This window comes from Phytophthora cinnamomi (genome assembly GCF_018691715.1).
Source record: "Phytophthora cinnamomi strain GKB4 chromosome Unknown Contig33, whole genome shotgun sequence".
Lineage (NCBI taxonomy): Eukaryota > Oomycota > Peronosporomycetes > Peronosporales > Peronosporaceae > Phytophthora > Phytophthora cinnamomi.
In genome coordinates this window covers 391,024-408,069 of record NW_027150966.1, presented here as the reverse complement: position 1 = coordinate 408,069, position 17,046 = coordinate 391,024, and the positions used below count along the sequence as shown (strand labels likewise).

At 51.5% G+C, this 17,046-nt stretch overlaps 2 protein-coding genes across 2 annotated transcripts; one reads left to right on the top strand and one right to left on the bottom strand.

Annotated features, from left to right (window-relative positions):
* Positions 1-290: 290 nt before the first annotated feature.
* On the bottom strand, positions 291-1,382 carry IUM83_04310 (Lysosomal thioesterase PPT2-B; the record flags this gene model as incomplete). The annotated part of the gene is made up of 1 exon (XM_067928377.1): positions 291-1,382. One exon carries the CDS (start codon positions 1,380-1,382, stop codon positions 291-293), a length of 1,092 nt encoding a protein of 363 aa, XP_067792836.1.
* A 4,710-nt stretch (positions 1,383-6,092) lies between these two features.
* IUM83_04309 (F-box/LRR-repeat protein 13) lies at positions 6,093-16,914 on the top strand (the record flags this gene model as incomplete). The annotated part of the gene is made up of 12 exons (XM_067928376.1): positions 6,093-8,172; positions 8,959-9,515; positions 9,582-9,775; positions 12,410-13,116; positions 15,778-15,886; positions 15,953-16,013; positions 16,092-16,142; positions 16,205-16,246; positions 16,312-16,395; positions 16,466-16,516; positions 16,592-16,768; positions 16,840-16,914. 12 exons carry the CDS (start codon positions 6,093-6,095, stop codon positions 16,912-16,914), a joined length of 4,188 nt encoding a protein of 1,395 aa, XP_067792803.1.
* Between the last annotated feature and the right edge of the window lie 132 nt (positions 16,915-17,046).

The following is a 17,046-nucleotide window of genomic DNA, read 5'->3' as shown; positions in this document are numbered from 1 at the left end:
GTCAACATGTAAGCAACGTCGTAACCATGACTTAGTGATGACAAGACATCAGTCCTCGACGCTTACGCATTAGACGGGGTTTTCTTCGCCTCTGCGCGGACAGGGCGACGAACAGAGCTGGTGACACTGCTCATAGTCTTCGTAAAACTTGGTTAGTTTCGTTCGAGCACCACGAAAGACTTGTGAAGGGTCAGACATCAATTGAAGCTCGAACTGCGTAGACTTAATTAGACGCTTTAGCCTTACTACATAGTTGCTCGGTTCATCTATCTACTTGGTAGATTGCAGACTTACACCAGCACGGGGTAGATCTGGGCGTCGTACACAGGCTTGTGCTTGCACAGCACCTTGGTAGCCAGCGACGTGTAGTCGAACAGCCAGCAGTTGTGCGGCACGTCGGGCACCTGGTGGATGTGCAGGCGGCCAGACGTGTCCAGGGTCTTGAGGCCGTACAGGTCGTTCGTGTACTCGACGGTCTGCTTCATGTCGACGATCTTGAACGTGCTGAACTTGGAGTTCACCTCGGCCACGGAGCCCACGGTCGTGTACTTGCCCAGGAGGCAGCTCTGCCACGGGGCCTGGACATCGTCCTGCGGCGACGCGAAGAAGTGCGCGGCCTTGAGCTTGGAGAAGTTGGCCTTGCGGCGGGCCTGGTCAGCCTTGCACTTGTCGTCGGTGCCGCAGTTCTGCAGGTTGTTGACCTTGGGCAGGAACGGGTCAATGCTCAGCCAGTTGTCGAGCGCGGCACCGGCGAGCGGGGGCGTGATGATGTTGGCGATGGAGCTCTTGGCCTGCAGCGCCTTGTTGGTGGTCACCAGCTGGATCAGGTCGCTCTGGAACTTGCCCTTCCACGACGTCGAGTCGGCGGCGTACTTGGCGAAGTCGAAGTCGGCCTTGTCGATGGCGTACGGGCCCAGAGCCTGCAGCAGCACCTGCAGCGGCACAGCGTCCGAAGCCTGGGGTCCGAAGAAGTTACCGTTGCCGTCGCCGGCCATCGAGATGTACGAGTGCACGTTGTGGTCGTCCATTTCCTCGACCACACCGCGAGAGACCGAGCCGCCCTGCGAGTGGGCCAGGAAGTGGTAGCCGTTGGCGTAGGTGGCGGGGCTCGCCGCGATGATGCCGCGGATCTGCTTGATGGCCATCTGCACTTGGTCCGATAGGGCCGTACGCACGGAGCAGGAGGTCTGACAGAAGTCGAGGGCGACGTAGGTGCGACCCTCGGCCTTGAGGCTGGCCTCGATCTCGGCACCGTTGGTCTTGTTGCCCGTGGCACCGTGGAAGAAGAACACGGGCAGCTTGGCACCGGCAGCCTCGTTGGCGGCAGCGGAGCCGACGAGCGCAGTCGTGGCGGCGACGAACAGAGCGCGGAACGAAACCATGGCAGGACGGACTGGACGGGGGCGACTGGGGGCTTCCGTGCAAAACGCGTAATGGCGAGTGCCCCACCTCGAACACAAGCAAGCACCAACTGCTAGAGAGCGCGTCGAGCACGATCTCAATCCGTTGGCCCGGCAGCTTCAGCGTTTACGGCAGTCAAGTGTCAACAGCTGCAGCATTGGGATCCGCAGCGGCGATGGTTGCGCGGTGTAACAGGCTCTGGTACCCAGCACAGCACGTTCTTCCGCCGGTCTCTGCGTGAATCCGGGACAACCGATCTGAAACCCGATCTCCCCGCCAGGTTTGTGCGCGCTATGTTGAAGGGCCGACTGTAGACAACCCGCGTGTCCCGCACACGGCTGTGTTCCACGCCATCACGCCCAGCAGAATGCTTCAACTGATAACCTGAGTGGGGCGATAAACATTGGGGGAGCGGTCATGTCATGTCTGGTGGAGCGAGCCCCTTTCCAACTCTGAGTTGACATGACAGGAACAACGCCATGTATGCAGAATACTACAGTACCTGTATATTTTTGCTATCAATTACTCCATGGTGCGTACTGTGCGAATCCTACTGTAGCACACCGTGTTTGAGATCCTATTCTTGAGCATGCCTCGAACAGCAAAAGTTTTGTCCGGTACATGTATCCGGCGCAGGACCATCTACCGCGGCCACTTCCGCATGCACCGGATGCATCCATCTGGCCTGCACCGTCGCAGACTGCAAAGGTGGCACCTTTGCGTTAAATTTTTTTTGGAGTCTCACGAATTTCTCATCGTTTAGTTACAAGGTTTTTTGTAGTACACACAAGTGTATTCGAGTGTAGAAAGCGTCTACATACATGCACATGTATCCAGCAGCGCAGCGGTGCCGCCACTGTCTGTGAACAAACCGAACAGTTTGCATGCCACATGGAGCCGTCAATACATTTTCGTCTACGCAGTATGAATTTGTTTTGCCAAAATGGAGGCTTCGGATGAAAATGTAGTGTTGATTCTTGGGAGTGTAGCTAATTGTCTTTGGACATGCACTCGAAGTCAATCAATGACATCGATTAACGTATCTAAGCTTATAGGCATCATACTGCAGGCTTACACCAGCAGAGGGTAGATCTGAGCGTCGTACACAGGAGCATGCTTGCACGGGACTTCCGTCGCCAGCGAGGTGTAGTCGAACAGCCAGCAGTTGTGCGGCACGTCGGGCACCTCGTGGATGTGGAGGGCACCGGCAGTGTCCAGCGTCTTCAAACCGTAGAGGTCACCCGTGTACTCAACAGTGTCCTTCATGCCGACGATGGTGAAGTCCGCGAACTTAGTCTCGACCTCATCCAGAGTGGCGACGGTCGAGTACTTGCTCAGCACACAGCTCTGCCACGGGGCCTGGATGTCGTCCTGCGGTGACGCGAAGAAGTGCGCGGCCTTGAGCTTAGAGAAGTTGGCCTTGCGGCGCTTCTGGTCGGCCGTGCAGGTGGCGTCGGTGCCGCAGGCCTCGAGGTTGTTCACCTTCGGGAGGAACGGGTCAATTTTCAACCAGTTGGTCAGAGCGGTCGTCTCAAGGGGAGGCGTGATGATGTTAGCGATGGAGCTCTTGCCCTGCAGGTCCTGGTTGGTGGTCACCAGCTCGATCAAGTCGCGCTGGAACTTTCCCTTCCAGGTGGTGGAGTCCGCCTCATACTTGGTGAAGTTGAAGACAGTGGCGTCGATAGCGTACGGACCCAGAGCCTGCAGCAGTACCTGCAGCGGCACAGCGTCCGAAGCCTGGGGTCCGAAGAAGTTACCGTTGCCGTCACCGGCCATCGAGATGTACGAGTGCACGTTGTGGTCGTCCATTTCCTCGACCACGCCGCGAGAGATCGAGCCGCCCTGCGAGTGGGCCAGGAAGTGGTAGCCGTTGGCGTAGGTGGCGGGACTCGCCGCGATGATGCCGCGGATCTGCTTGATGGCCATCTGCACCTGGTCCGATAGGGCCGTACGCACGGAGCAGGAGGTCTGGCAGAAGTCGAGGGCGACGTAGGTGCGTCCTTCAGCAGTCAGGTTGGCCTCGATCACGGCACCGTTGGTCTTGTTGCCCGTGGCACCGTGGAAGAAGAACACCGGGAGCTTGGCACCGGCAGCCTCGTTGGCGGCAGCAGAGCCGACGATGGCAGCCGTGGCAGCAATCAGCAGAGCACGAATCGAGAACATTGTAAGGAGGGGTCGAGTGGGGACTACCGTCGAAAACGAGGAATGGCGAGACTATCGGTCAACGGACACGCACGGCGGCACCCGCCGAATCCGCAGCACGGGCCGTGCTGCACGGCTTCAGCGTTTACGACACATGGAGCTTTAGGATTTCCTGCCAAAGCTGTCGCAGCAGTCGTAAGGCTCCACGCCACTCGCGTTTCACCTCGTGTCCGGAGGAAAAGCTCTTCCCTCGCAGCGTCGGCAACACATTCCAATCCTGAAATGCCATCCCCAGATGGATGATCGCGTGCCACAAGTTGAACGGGACAGCCATAGACAACCGGCATGTCCGTCCTGCCGAGCAGCGAAGGTCGATACATGTACATGTACAACCTTCCTACATGTACCGGTACATGCGCAGCAACAAAACTCGCTGAAGCTTAATTCAATTTTTCGGTCCGCTGTCGAGCCGGGAGCAGAATCGGAAAGTTTTTGCTATCCGCTCTCGAAAAAAAAAACGAGCATCCAAGGACTCAGTGGTTTGATCAGCTCAGGTCTGCCGTGAGCAAACAAAGGTTCCACTCGTCCGGTTTGATGACTGCCAGTCAGTGCCGGCCAACATCTTCAACAAGCACATCGGATGCACGATCTTCCGTCGGTAGATCGTCAATTGCATTCCAATAATGCGGGAATGTCTAGGTAACGAGGCCCGTTTCCAAGGGAGACAATTTTCAAAGAATGGGCATGTTTATTGCTGTAATGGGGCGAACACTCGCGCGTTGGCTCTCGTCTGCGGACTTCGATACGGGGGGGGCATTCGCTTCACTCGGGGTCGCCGCTGCGCTATCAGCTTCACCCCCTTACTGTATTCGGGCCAGGCGCGGTGCCTAGGAAAAAAAATTTTTGGGCACATTCGCTCGCTCGCGCAGAGACGCCACCGCCTAATCGGCGGTTTGGCTATTACACGCGCTCGCCAGCGCCTCGTTTCCTAGCCCAAACTTCCCCTCGATTGTGACTGTTGGGCTTACACCAGCAAAGGGTAAACCTCGGCATCGTACACAGGGTCATGCTTGCAGGGGACTTTTGTCGCCAGCGACGTGTAGTCAAACAGCCAACAGTTATGCGGTACCCCCGGGACCACGTGCAGGTGCAGACCACCAGCGATGTCCAGCGTCTTTAGGCCGTACAGATCGTCTGCATATTCAGCTGTCTGCTTCATGTCGACCACCTTGAAATCGCTGAATTTGGTCTCGATCTCATCCAGTGAAGCCACAGTCGAGTACTTCCCAAGAACACACGTTTGCCAGGGCGCCTGGAGATCATCCTGCGGCGATGCTAAGAAGTGAGCTGCTTTGAGCTTGACGAAGTTGGACTTGCGTCGAGCCTGATTAGTCACACACGTCGAGTCCGATCCACAGTCTTGAAGGTTGTTGACCTTGGGCAGGAAAGGGTTGATGTCAAGCCAGTTTTTCAGCGCGATTCTCTCCAGCGGAGGATTGAGCGTGTTCGCAATGGAGTTTTTGGCTTGCAGCTCCTTATTCGTCGTGACCAGCTCAACGAAGTCACGCTGGAACTTACCCTTCCACGAGGCTGGATCGTCCTCATACTTCGTGAAGTTGAAGTAACTGGCGTCGATGGCGTAGGGACCTAGAGCCTGCAGCATCACCTGAAGTGACGCTGCCTCCGATGGCTGCGGTCCAAAAAAGTTTCCGTTCCCGTCGCCGGCCATGCTGATGAATGAGTGCACATTGTGATCGTCCATTTCCTCAATGACTCCACGAGCAATAGAGCCACCCTGCGAATGAGCCAGGAAGTGGTAGCCGTTGGCGTAGGTGGCGGCATCCCTAGAGATTACATCGCGCACTTGCTTTATGGCCATTTGCACTTGCTCCGAGATGGCCGTGCGCACGGAGCAGGCCTTTTCACAGAAATCGAGAGCGACGTAGGTCCGTCCTTCAGCAGTCAAGTTGGCCCCAATCAGTGCCGCGTTAGTTCTGTTGCCTGTGGCGCCGTGGAAGAAAAACACTGGCAGCTTTGCGCTCTGGGTGACCTCACTTGCCCCGGCGGTAGCCACTGCAGCAAGAAACAGGAGAGTACAAGCCAAAACCATGACTTCTTGGGCCGTGCTTGGTGGGGCGTGCGCGATGCCAATGAAAACGGGAAATGGCAAGCAGTTCCACTGGCACAGCATGAAGCACAACATGAAGCCTGCCGTGCTTGTTTACTGGTTGCTGCGATTATGGTACGCCTCCGTGCGCCAGCATCAGCCTGCAACATCGCGACGATTGGTGGCTTCAAATGTACATTCGTGTCGGTTTTGTATCCTTCAGCTTTTTCGACCACCTAGAAAGTATCCATCGAAAGGACGCGGACTAGTTGTGATGAGTTTGAGTTTCGATCGCGCTTGAGCGCTCCTCATCACTTGCGGATTTCTTCGTCTCATCTATCTATTCAGACTGTGTTCGTTGTGAAGTTCATTTTTCCACGGGCCCGCGGTGATAATTCGACGCCACGGTCCTCTGAATTCGTCGTGCTTTTAGCTGCGAGATATGGGCGCCGAACTGTCGCGGTATCTGGAGCAGGACGCAGCTCAGAGCGACAATGGAGTCCTGCTCGAGAACCAATTGGTGCCCGCTGGCAGCTTAATCGCCAGTGTGCGACGCACGAGCGCGGACGTCGCCAACCGCTCCAAAATGTTCGAGTTCTGCCGACATTGGGATCTGGTCCGAGTCGTCGAGTTCCTGCGTTGGTACACAGACCTCGTCAAAGTGAAGAAAAAGCAAGCGCAAGGGGAGAGCGATACCAGTAGGATAGTTCTCTCGGACACGTCGGATGTGCGTCGACAAGTTGATCAACTTTCGAAAGAAGTTGTACTTCTGGAGCAGCTTTTGGCGCAGCTGGAAGTGGAGATTGAAAGTGTGGTCGTGAAGAACAACGGTCCCGAGATTACAATAGATGACGGTCTGGTCGACGAGGAGGAGGTGGCGGAAGTGGTTGAAGATGATTTGCCTGCACCGGAAGAGGAATTTATTGCGAGGAAGAAGAAGGCGGAGAGTGAGCTGAGGGAGAAAGTTGTTGTTCTGCGCGAACTGAAGTTGCATTTGCTTGGATCTATTGAAGGTGTTGAAATCCGAGAAATCGTGCAGTGGCCCTTATTCATTAAAGCTATCACGCACGTTCACTCCCAGGAAACGGTGAAAACAAGCATTCAGTCCAGCGCGGAATGGCACCCGGCATGCACAGGCTACGCCATGAAGCGGGAGGGTCAATCAAAGTCGGTACTGGAAGAGTACAATAAAGGTGATATCTTGCTGCCACCGCCAGCGAAGCATGAAATTGATGGACATACTGATGACAGCGCTGTTAGCTCAGCGGCTAGCGGGGACGATAGCGAGGGTGAAAATGAAGACGACGGCGACGCAAGCGACAAGGACGAGCCCGAAGAGAAAGAGACTGCCGGTGCTGCACCTGGAGTTGACGTGGAAGCAATGACAGAGAGTGCCCCTAACGCTACTGAGAATGATGGGGAGGATGGCGATGTAAGTGAAGCCGACGAAGATAGCGGGAGTGAGCACGAAGAGCCTGTGCGTCCGATCGATTCGACACTGGTTGGTGAGGAAGAAGATAAAGAAAAGCGTCCACTGAGTGAGGAATCACTAGCTGAGCACACAAACGAAGAATCTAACCAAATTCCGACCAACGGAAGGGCTAAGGTTGAAGCTATGCTCAAGCGGCCTCGAATCATCAAGCGTACGATTCCCGAGTCATTCGATCCAGCTACTCGAAGCCCTGTATTTTTTGGGTACTTGTATGATAAGCCGAAAAATCGCGTCGAAGAAGTTCTTGAAAGCGAAACTGAGGCGAGAGCGAAGGTAGACGCCATTTTCTCCACGAAAATCAAGTACCAGAAGGACAAATTAGAATCGACTCTAGCGTCCGAGAGGGGGAAACTCCAGGCACTGATCCAAAAAGAGAGCGATCTCCAAGTGAAACGGGAGAAGCATTGGGTCAAGCGTCAGGCCGATCTTGAGCGGGCCAAGAAAGAACTGGATCCTAACGATGTGTTCTTCCGTACACATGAAGCTCAAGACAAAAAGACAAAAGATCAGGAGGCGTTTGAGGATACGGAACTTCGACGCCAGAAGCAAAATGTTGATACCAGAATTAAAGCAGCAGAGCAAGAGTGTGTCACCTACCTGGATAAAGTTGCTGCGATTCGATGCACCGATAAACCGTTAGGCGATGCACGCTTGAAATTCCATGGAGACGAACTAGACAGGTACGAAAGCGAGGTCAACGCAGCGAAGACGGCTCTAGCCGTTGCACAGCAAGAGTATGCGGCACTAGCAACCTCAAAGCTTCGTGCGCCTGGACAAGAGGCCAAACTCCGCTCCCAAGTTTTGTTTGCTGAAGATCAAATCAAGTCACGGGAAAAAGAATTGGAACGCGTTTGTCAGCTCCATGAGAACGAGCAATTTCTTTTCGAGCGTGCTCAGGAAGTTTTTGACAGGGAGCAGCTCTTCGTGCCTCTGTTTAACGCTCTCAATGCGGGGATATCAGCTGCGTCTCTTAACCAAGACAACGATTTTTCCTTCCAACTAGTCGACCTGGCGACTGCGATGCTACTAGGTGCTGGAAGTTGTTCAGTGACCGACAAGATTAGGTTCCTCTTCGACATATTTTGTCGGAAAACTGGGCGCGGTACGAGTCCTTCCATTCGTGTCCTGGTACCCGAGTCTCTCGCGGAAGTTATTCGCTTGGTTTTCAGCGTGCTTTCTCGCATCGGAGATGTCCATTTTCCGCGGGTTATGACGAGGGAGTTTTTACAAGAGTTTGTGCAGCGTGAGTTTTTAAAGCTGAATAGCATGTCTCCAGGCGATGGCATGAGCGAAATCTACGATAGAAGTGGGATGACACTCCACGAGTTCAACAAATATTGCATCGAGACAATCGAGGGATCCAAGTATCTGTGCGAGTTGCTGGGGCACCCATGGAAGTACCAGCAATTGAGTCGCTTTGTGGTTCAGCATATGAGTGCAATTCATCAGTATAGATTGGGTTTGATCAACATAAATGACCTAAAGTATGCTCTAGCACGGCAAATGACCCAGCCACGCGACGAGCTGTCGCAATGGAAGAAAGCTATCATTCACGAACGCGCGTTGGCGATGGGAGAGAACGACCCACTGAAAACGGACTACTCGAAGTATCTCCCCAGGCGCCGTGCGAAGCTATTGTCTAATGTTGTGCCCTTAGATCACGGAGGGTATCGCAACTTGCTGCATTATCGGGTGGAGGTGATTTTGCGCTCTGCTATCAGACTACAGACAACCTGGCGTGCGCGAAAAGGCAGACAGATAGCCAGGCTTGCGGCCGAAAAACAGGCATTTTATCATGCTCGTGGGCTCGCATTAGAAGAGGCTCGACTAACAGTGGAGAAGGAATGGAGCGATCGAGACGTAAAACCCGCGCACAGCGTCGATAAAATGAAGTTCGAGGCTAAAATTCGCATGAAGCAGGTAAAGCTTCGCACGAAGGGAAACGCATTCAGCCGTGAACAAGTGCTCGCACTGATGACCGAAGAAGCTGTCCAGGCAGCTCAGAAAGAGGTGGAGAACCGGTTCCGCGAGATGGAAGAAGAGCTTGGATATCTAAAGCATGCGGAAGCGTTACAACTTCCGCACGCTGAGATGGAGTACTTGAAGCCAGATATTGCCAAGGGTTTGCTCGCTCAGCTCGTTCACGCCAAACAGGAGCCTAGCGCTGTCGGTGCGATGCTAGAAACTATTGCCGTGAATGAAGAGAAAGCCCGAAAGAAAATTGAAGACAAGAAGCGGAAGCGGGATGGATCTAGTGATCCACCACACGAAGTCCCCGAGACAGACGCAGGCGAAGAAGCTGAAAAGCATTTCGTCGATAAAGAAGCGTCCGCTGCCAGACACTTCCGAACTAGCGCGCGGAAAGAGCACATGGTACATGGCCGATTCCCACCCGAGCTTTACTCCACTGGTTATACTCTTGACGAGCTATCACTTCAGATGACACTTGCGTTCCCTGACCCGCCTCTAACTATGCTGCAAGACCGACTCAAACAAGTCTGCGATGGTATGACGAATTTTAAACTGGCCGAGTTTCTTCAGGAGCTACCATCCAAGCGCCACATTTGTGATTACGTGACTGCATTTCGCCGCCATGACGGTTCCTACGACACGGAAGCGATGGAAACAGATCTGTACGATCATTTCCGCATTATCCGCGGCTCAAACCAACTTGCACCAGCTCTTGTCAATATTGTTGAGAGTGATTTGGAGTTTGGTTTGACTCAAAAACTATTGGACACGATCCAGCATGAGAATGAACAGATCTTACACGAAATGGTCGAGACAGAGAGCCACAAAATTGCTAACGAAAATGCTCTAGCGATGGCAAAAAGACTCATTCGTATGGGATATAAGAGCGAAATCGAAGCCGAGGGAAACCAAGAGAGTTCCACAGATGGAGGAGATAACCAGCAACATGTTGATCCTAGAAGTTTGTTTCTCCAAAAAGAGAGGCACGTGCTAGAGCAGCGTCGAAAAAAGGCATTGGATGCGCATAACCGATTGATTGAGGCTATGAACGCTTGGAAAGAAGCGGAGTGGTCTCTCTTGGAAACAGAGCGGAAACAGCTTCGTGTGAGCCCATCCTACCCCGTTCTACCTGCGCACCGTACTAGATGGAGCGACCGCTTTCAGAATGCGCTACGTCTCGGCGAGGCTGACGCAGAGCAAATTCAAGCGAAGTACACCGAGATTCTGCAGATATGTCAGGACTTCATCGAGACTGCAAGCGCAGTTGCACTGGTACTGATCCGCGAGTTCTACTTGCCAGCCCGAGAAAAGTCCATCCTACCTGCAAAGGAGTCTCCGATCGACGGACGCAAAGACGACATTCGCAGCACAACTCGTATGAAATACGAAGCTCACGATATTCTCTTCAAAATTTGTACAGATGACCACGGACGCTTTGAAAACTCCCACGAGTACGCAGCTAAGGCAGGCGGACATGAAGTGCGGAACTCCGCCATTTATCTTCGTGAGCTTAGTAGCTATGGAAACATCCGCGTGCCCCTGCAGTGCACAGTTGATTTCCAAGGATTTCGCGTCTTGTGTTCGTCAAAAATCCCGATCGAGGTGGTTGCATGGACTGAATCGGGCGACATCCAGAGAGTTTCAAAGCAACTCGTGCATGGAACTGATAACCGTGGAAAAACTGTAACTTTCCAGAGCAAGGAGCTCGACGAAGCTTTAACTAGTGTTGCAAGTCGACTGAACCTCAGCCGTCACAGTGCTCGAGGGTACCAAGACCTCACATCAAAGAGCATTAATGCAGCGGCTGATGTGCTCGGCTACCTCAACGGCCAGAAGCAGCTTGTTGTCCTTAACTTTTCACGAGCCATGCCACCTGAAGACCCCGACGTCACACCACACCTGCTTCAGTCGACTCGTGGCATGAGTATCATGTGGCGTCAGCTTCGCCCAGAACTTGTAAGAAGCTTCAAGACCCCGCTATCACCGGATGCACTATCATCCCTAACATACCGCACTCCTGACTGGCAAGATCAAGCTCTCGGCGTAGAAGATGCAACTAAATATCTCGTCAAAGAGACTATTCCTCTGTTTGCTATCAAGTTATCGCAGAAACCTGATTATTTCAAGTCTCCAGAGTTTGATCTGGTGAAGGAGATGCACCGACATGGAATAAATATGCGCCATCTCGGTCTTCTTCGTTCCCAGTTTCTCTTCCAGGTGTCGGGAACCGCTACGTTGCAGTACTCCACCTCAGAAATCCAAACCACGCAAGACTTTACGCGAGAACTAGATAGAGGCTCACACGTGTATGTCAATGGAAAAACGACTACGGTTAGTCGAGATCGGAATCTCCGCTTTGACGCGACTTGCATCACGCTAACCACCCCTCACATGGGAGATTCTATCCAGAATGTGGTGGTGTATGGTGGACGTTTGGACTGTCGCGAACAAGCTGATACTATTCGACGCTTTCTGTTGGGAGAAATGGTTGCTCGTACATTCAAGAACATCGTCCGTCACTTCATGAGGCAAGCTGCTAAAACAAATGCCACTGGTCTGACGCCCATGCTCCATAAACAGATTTTGATTCAGTCTCTAAACCTGCTCAGTGGAAGTCGAAGAGGAAGTGAAATACTTTGGAAAACACACATTTACGAAGGAATCCGCTTTCGTTTCGGTCTTCGGGCTGTGTCTGAAGTCGATAAGCAAAACTTGCGCAGAAATCTCCTCCCAGTGCTTGAGTATATCGTTCGTCGAGTGACTGGTATGATGGAAATTCCCGTTACATCGCTATGCTTGGAGCGTGTAGCACAACTTCCCGACTGCTACACGTTCGTTTTGGATGACATTCTCCCTTCCGGTGATTATTATCGAGTCAAACACAATGTATCCATGTTGTATTTCTCAATGGCATCTCTACTACTGCTGCAAGCCTCAGTGAAACAAGCCACTTCGTATAAGCAGCTTGTCGTCGCAGATGAACCAAATGGCTATTGGCCATTGTGCGACCGACGAGGGACGTTTGAACCAGCAAATCTTGGTTCCTACGGAGTTCACTTTCGAGGGAAATATCTTCCTGGTTGCACTCTTGAAGGTGAAGGCCCAATCCTGAACGCGGACATGAACCGATCAGTGGCGCTTCGAAAGGCCTCGCGAAGTTGCGTCCAATTTCCCTTTGAGAAACGCTTTTACCCGCCCGACGTCGATTCACACGTGTCCTTAGAGACCTGGTGTCGTTGTGATGGCCATGAAAGTACGAGACGAGTGGTGTTGACTATGGGGCGCTTTTGCATTAGTGCGCTGAAGGCAAATGTGTGGGTATTTAGTATCAACGTCAAGAGCATCGATATTTTGGCATTTGGATCTCAAGTGGTTTTGGGCAAGTGGACGCACTTGGTGGGAACGTATGATGGGACCATCTTGCGGTTCTACGTGGACGGATTGCTTCAGAATGAAGTGGAAGTCGAGAGCGTGGTGGATCTAGAAATCCAGAAGAGAGAAGCTGTCATGGCGAAAACGCGTGAAGATATAGTTGATCTCGAAGACGAGGCGAAAGGGGCGTGCTTCAAGGAGATTGACAGGGAGACAAAGCTGTTTTTCGCCACGAAGGAAGGCCGGCGACAAATTAAGGCTATTAGCACGAAACTACTGGACGAACACGAGTTTCGTGTAAGATTATCTCGAAACGCAACAAATGCTGAGAATGGATCGGAAGATAACTCGACGACACCTCCTGCCTCTGGCTCCCCAAAGAAGACCGAAGCAGGTTCAGCTCCTGTGAAAAAAGACGCCTCGAAAGTATCACGTACAGACTTTGAGCCCTTAGCGAAGAAACAAATTCTTCGCGAAAAGTTCGATGCCAAGTGGTTAATTGTTGCAGCGGAGTTCAAGGCGATGAGGGAGCGCGTGAACTCGAACATTCAGCGAGAACTTGACGAGCAGTCCAACCAAGAAGCTCGCCAGCTACGTATCGGCTGCCTGTCTTCTGTTCGTCGACGAGATGGTAAATACTTTTTTCATGGAAATATCGCTCATGTTGCGTATTACAACGGGAAGATGCTTACTCGCGATCAAATAAACGCGCATTACGTCATGGGTACTCGCGACCGTGCGCACGAGTCCGACCACCTGTTTTCACTGGCATCCAGTCGATTTTCTAGAGCACTTGAGTACGCACCAAACGACAAACGCATGCTAGAAAAATTTGCCGAGAACATTTGTGCCTCCCTCAAGTACGACTTGGATCACCAACACGCGCGTGACATTTACAAGAAGAAGGTTCGCTGTGGACTCAAGCCATTCGTTGCTACGGAAAACGTACATGGTATCGCCGAGGTGATGAAAAATCTCCCACGCGATCCCATATTCAGCGACTTGTTCTTACTTTGCTATCACAGTATCCTGAAAATCCAACCAGCATATTTCCAAGCTACCGAGTCTGAAACGTGTCGGCTAGCACTTCTAGAACTCGGCCGCATGCCGTTTGCTTTCTTTTTGGGGTCGAGGTCGGCTAATTCGCTGCTCAATATCATGAGTTGGTATGACCACACGGACGACGAAGACACTATCGTGTCCACATTTGCAGGTATCATTTGCAAGGTGCTGGCGGAGTTTCCAACATTTTACGGCGATCAACTTACCAGTATGGTGTGGTTGCGCGATTTGCGCGACCCCAAGGCGGTTGTATACTTTGTATTATCCATAGAAACTAATGAAGATGTCCGCTGTATCGACCTAAAGGACGTGCTAGACATCTCTGAGGAAGACATGGATGTGATTACGAAGAGCAATCGGTTTTGCACGGGACTTCAACTCGCGCGTTGTTCCCGTTTATCCGATGGTACTATGAGGCGAATCGCGTTCTGCTGCTCACAGCTCGAGGAACTTGATATCTCCTATTGTACATTAATCACGGATCTCGGATTGGCAGCTGTTGGTAAGTACTGCAATCGACTGGTGCGTTTGAGAATGGTGCACTGTTCTCAGATCCGGGATGTTGGAGTCGAGGCGATTGTGCGAACGAACCCGAGGCTAGAAGAAATATCCTTGAGTTTCTGCGAGCGGATCACTGATCGGTGTTTCCTTACTATCGGTAAATCTTGTCCCGGTTTGGCTGCAGTAGAAGTGGAGCTCTGTGTCCAGCTCACCAACAGCGCCATGAAGTATCTTGCGACAATGTTGGTGAATCCAACCAAACTGCGGAGACTGAACTTGGGTGGCTGTCGACGCATCAGCGACGAAGGTTTGCTAGAAGTTGCAAAAGTGTGTACGGGGCTGCAAAAGGTTAACCTCCGTCATTGCGATAGGATGACTGACCTCTCAGTTCGAACCCTCACTCACAACTGCTTGGAGTTAGAAGCGTTGAATGTGGAAGAATTAGAGGCACTCTCTTACAAAATATTCGTGTTCGATCAAGAAGGAGATGGTCGTGGTGTCGTGGAAAAAAACTTACTTCTGAAGATGAAGACTCTGAATGTTACAGGCTGTACTGGTCTCAACGACTTGGCTCTCGGTCATCTGGGTCACCGATCCAAGGGGATTGAGTCACTCAATATTTCTGCGTGCACGGAGCTCAGTGATCAGGGGCTGCTGTGGCTTCTGGATGATATGTTGGACCACTCAATTGGAGGGGCACGTCTTACGCATATCGATGTTAGCTACTGCCCAGGGTTGTCAGCAAATGGCATTCACAATGTTGTGCTCCGGTGTCCGAATATTGTGTCACTCAATTTGTCTGGTTGCACACACTTGAGAGATGCCAACGTAATTGACATCATCAACGCTTGCGAAAAGATCGTCTGTTTAGAGTTGGCATTTTGTCGTGAGATATCAGATAATGTGCTTTATGCAATCGCGAAGCACTTCAGCCTTGAGGAGCTAAACTTGTCGCGCTGTGTCCGCGTCACAGACGATGGGTTGCTGGAGATCGCAGGTCAGTCTTCAGTTCTCCGTCGATTGAACGTCGCAGCTTGTAAGAAACTAACTGAACGATCTCTCATCGCTTTGCTGGAGGGATGTCGCTTGCTCGAAGAGATGGACGTCACGCATTGTCCATTTTTCTCGCCTGAGACTCTCGCTCGATTTGTGAAGCGAAAAGTCAAAGTCACCTGTCGAAAACTTGAAGAAGTGTCGATCACCTCGGCTGTTCAAGAACTCGAGGCGAAAGAGCACTACGAACGAGAAGAGGTTGAACAACAACAGCAAAACGAAACATGTTCCGAGGCGTTGCGGTATATGAACCCAGAGCGACGTGCCAAGTACGCGAAAGCGCTTCTAGCTGCAAAACCTGGACCACTGGCATCTGAAGCGAAGAAACCGGCCATCTCGTCGAACAACCTGCCCCCAATAGTTAGAAGGAGCGAACATGAGGAATAGAATGTACTTCTAAGCCAACTATGTCCAATATACATTGTACAGGAAAGTTGAAACGGACATTGCAGCTATTATGAGGAAGTGATTTCGGTAATACAAGTCGCGTCTACGTGTGGAGAAGAGCAGGCAAATAATCCTCGGCTGATGGAACACACTGAGCTGGATGAAGAGGTGCGAAGAGATGAGGGCCCCATGTCTTCTCATATAAAGGAGTTCATTCGTACGTTGCGCTAGTAGCGGTAGATTGGTTCTAGAGTAACAAATAACGCCCCATTTTGGTTGTTCTGTCAAGCGGACATCGACGAAGAGGATGAACTTTCGCTACTCCGAGCAGAGAACGCCCTTCTAAAGAAGAAAGTGAAGGCGCTGGAAAAGGGTGGACGTGGCGACAAACCTGGCTTGTGAGAATAGCTGTGCTTTGTACTCGGATACCCCTCGAAATTGACGTTGTGCTCTGTCCAATTCAGGAAGCTGGTCGTTGATGAAAAAGATATACAACAAATTGATGATCTGCTCAAAAAGGCAGAGGTGATAAGAAGACCATGAAAATATCTGTTGAAACTGGAAGCTAACGAGGTGGGGATGTGGCAAACGTGATGCGAACAGGATGCAAAGATGGAGGCGATGAATTACGTAGCAAGCACGTCCAGAGAGAAGGTAGCTCCATCTTTCTCGGTGGGACAAATTGATGAGGATAATGATCATTAACCTGTTTACAGCTTGGTCAAGATGTTCGCATTCTACAGTCAATTTTGCAAAAGGTGAGGCGCGTCTGGAGTAATTTACGGTGAGGTCCAGCGCAACTAATCAACCTTCCTGCATATAGGCAAAAGCTGAGCGACACGCTTTCAAGAAAAAAGTAAAAGCTAGTGAGGAGAAACTTCGTGTCGAGCGTGCCAAAATGGCCCAGGTGAGCTCATATATATTCTTCTTTTCTGACTGACACTCTGACACATGCAAAAACAATTGCAACTGGGCAGGAAGAGATTCGTTTCCAAGTTGATCGCGAGATCTTTGCCAAAATCATAAAGGTACCGCTGAACACGTTAATACTCGCTTTGCGCACCTCTTTGATCTGAGTTATTGTTTTATCGGCCCATATGTAGGATGACCGAGATGCGTACAATCAGGAAGTGGACATTCTGGTTCAAAAAGTAGCGACTATCCAGAAAGAGAAGTACGAGCTCTTCCTATGGGCGAGTGAGCAGCAAGAACGACACTTGCAGGAGATTCGAAAACTTACACGAGCACTAGGAAGGACCAGACGTATCGTGGATGATCAGGTAAGAAAATCAAAAAGAAGCAAAAGAAATCTAAAGAAAGCAAGCTGACGCTATCCACTCTGTCCACATAGGCAACAAAAAGCATGGAAGTTCTCAGCAGCGTGCGTCAAGTACACTCCACTGTCCTTCGCACCTCCAGTGCCTAATCTTTTGGCTTGGATTGCAACTGATAAAATATACAAAAAACTTGAACAAGTTTTTTTTTTTTTTCATTTTATGCCACTCTGCCAATCCGTGGAAATCGGCAACAAGTGTTATACCACTGAACCAGTAGTTAT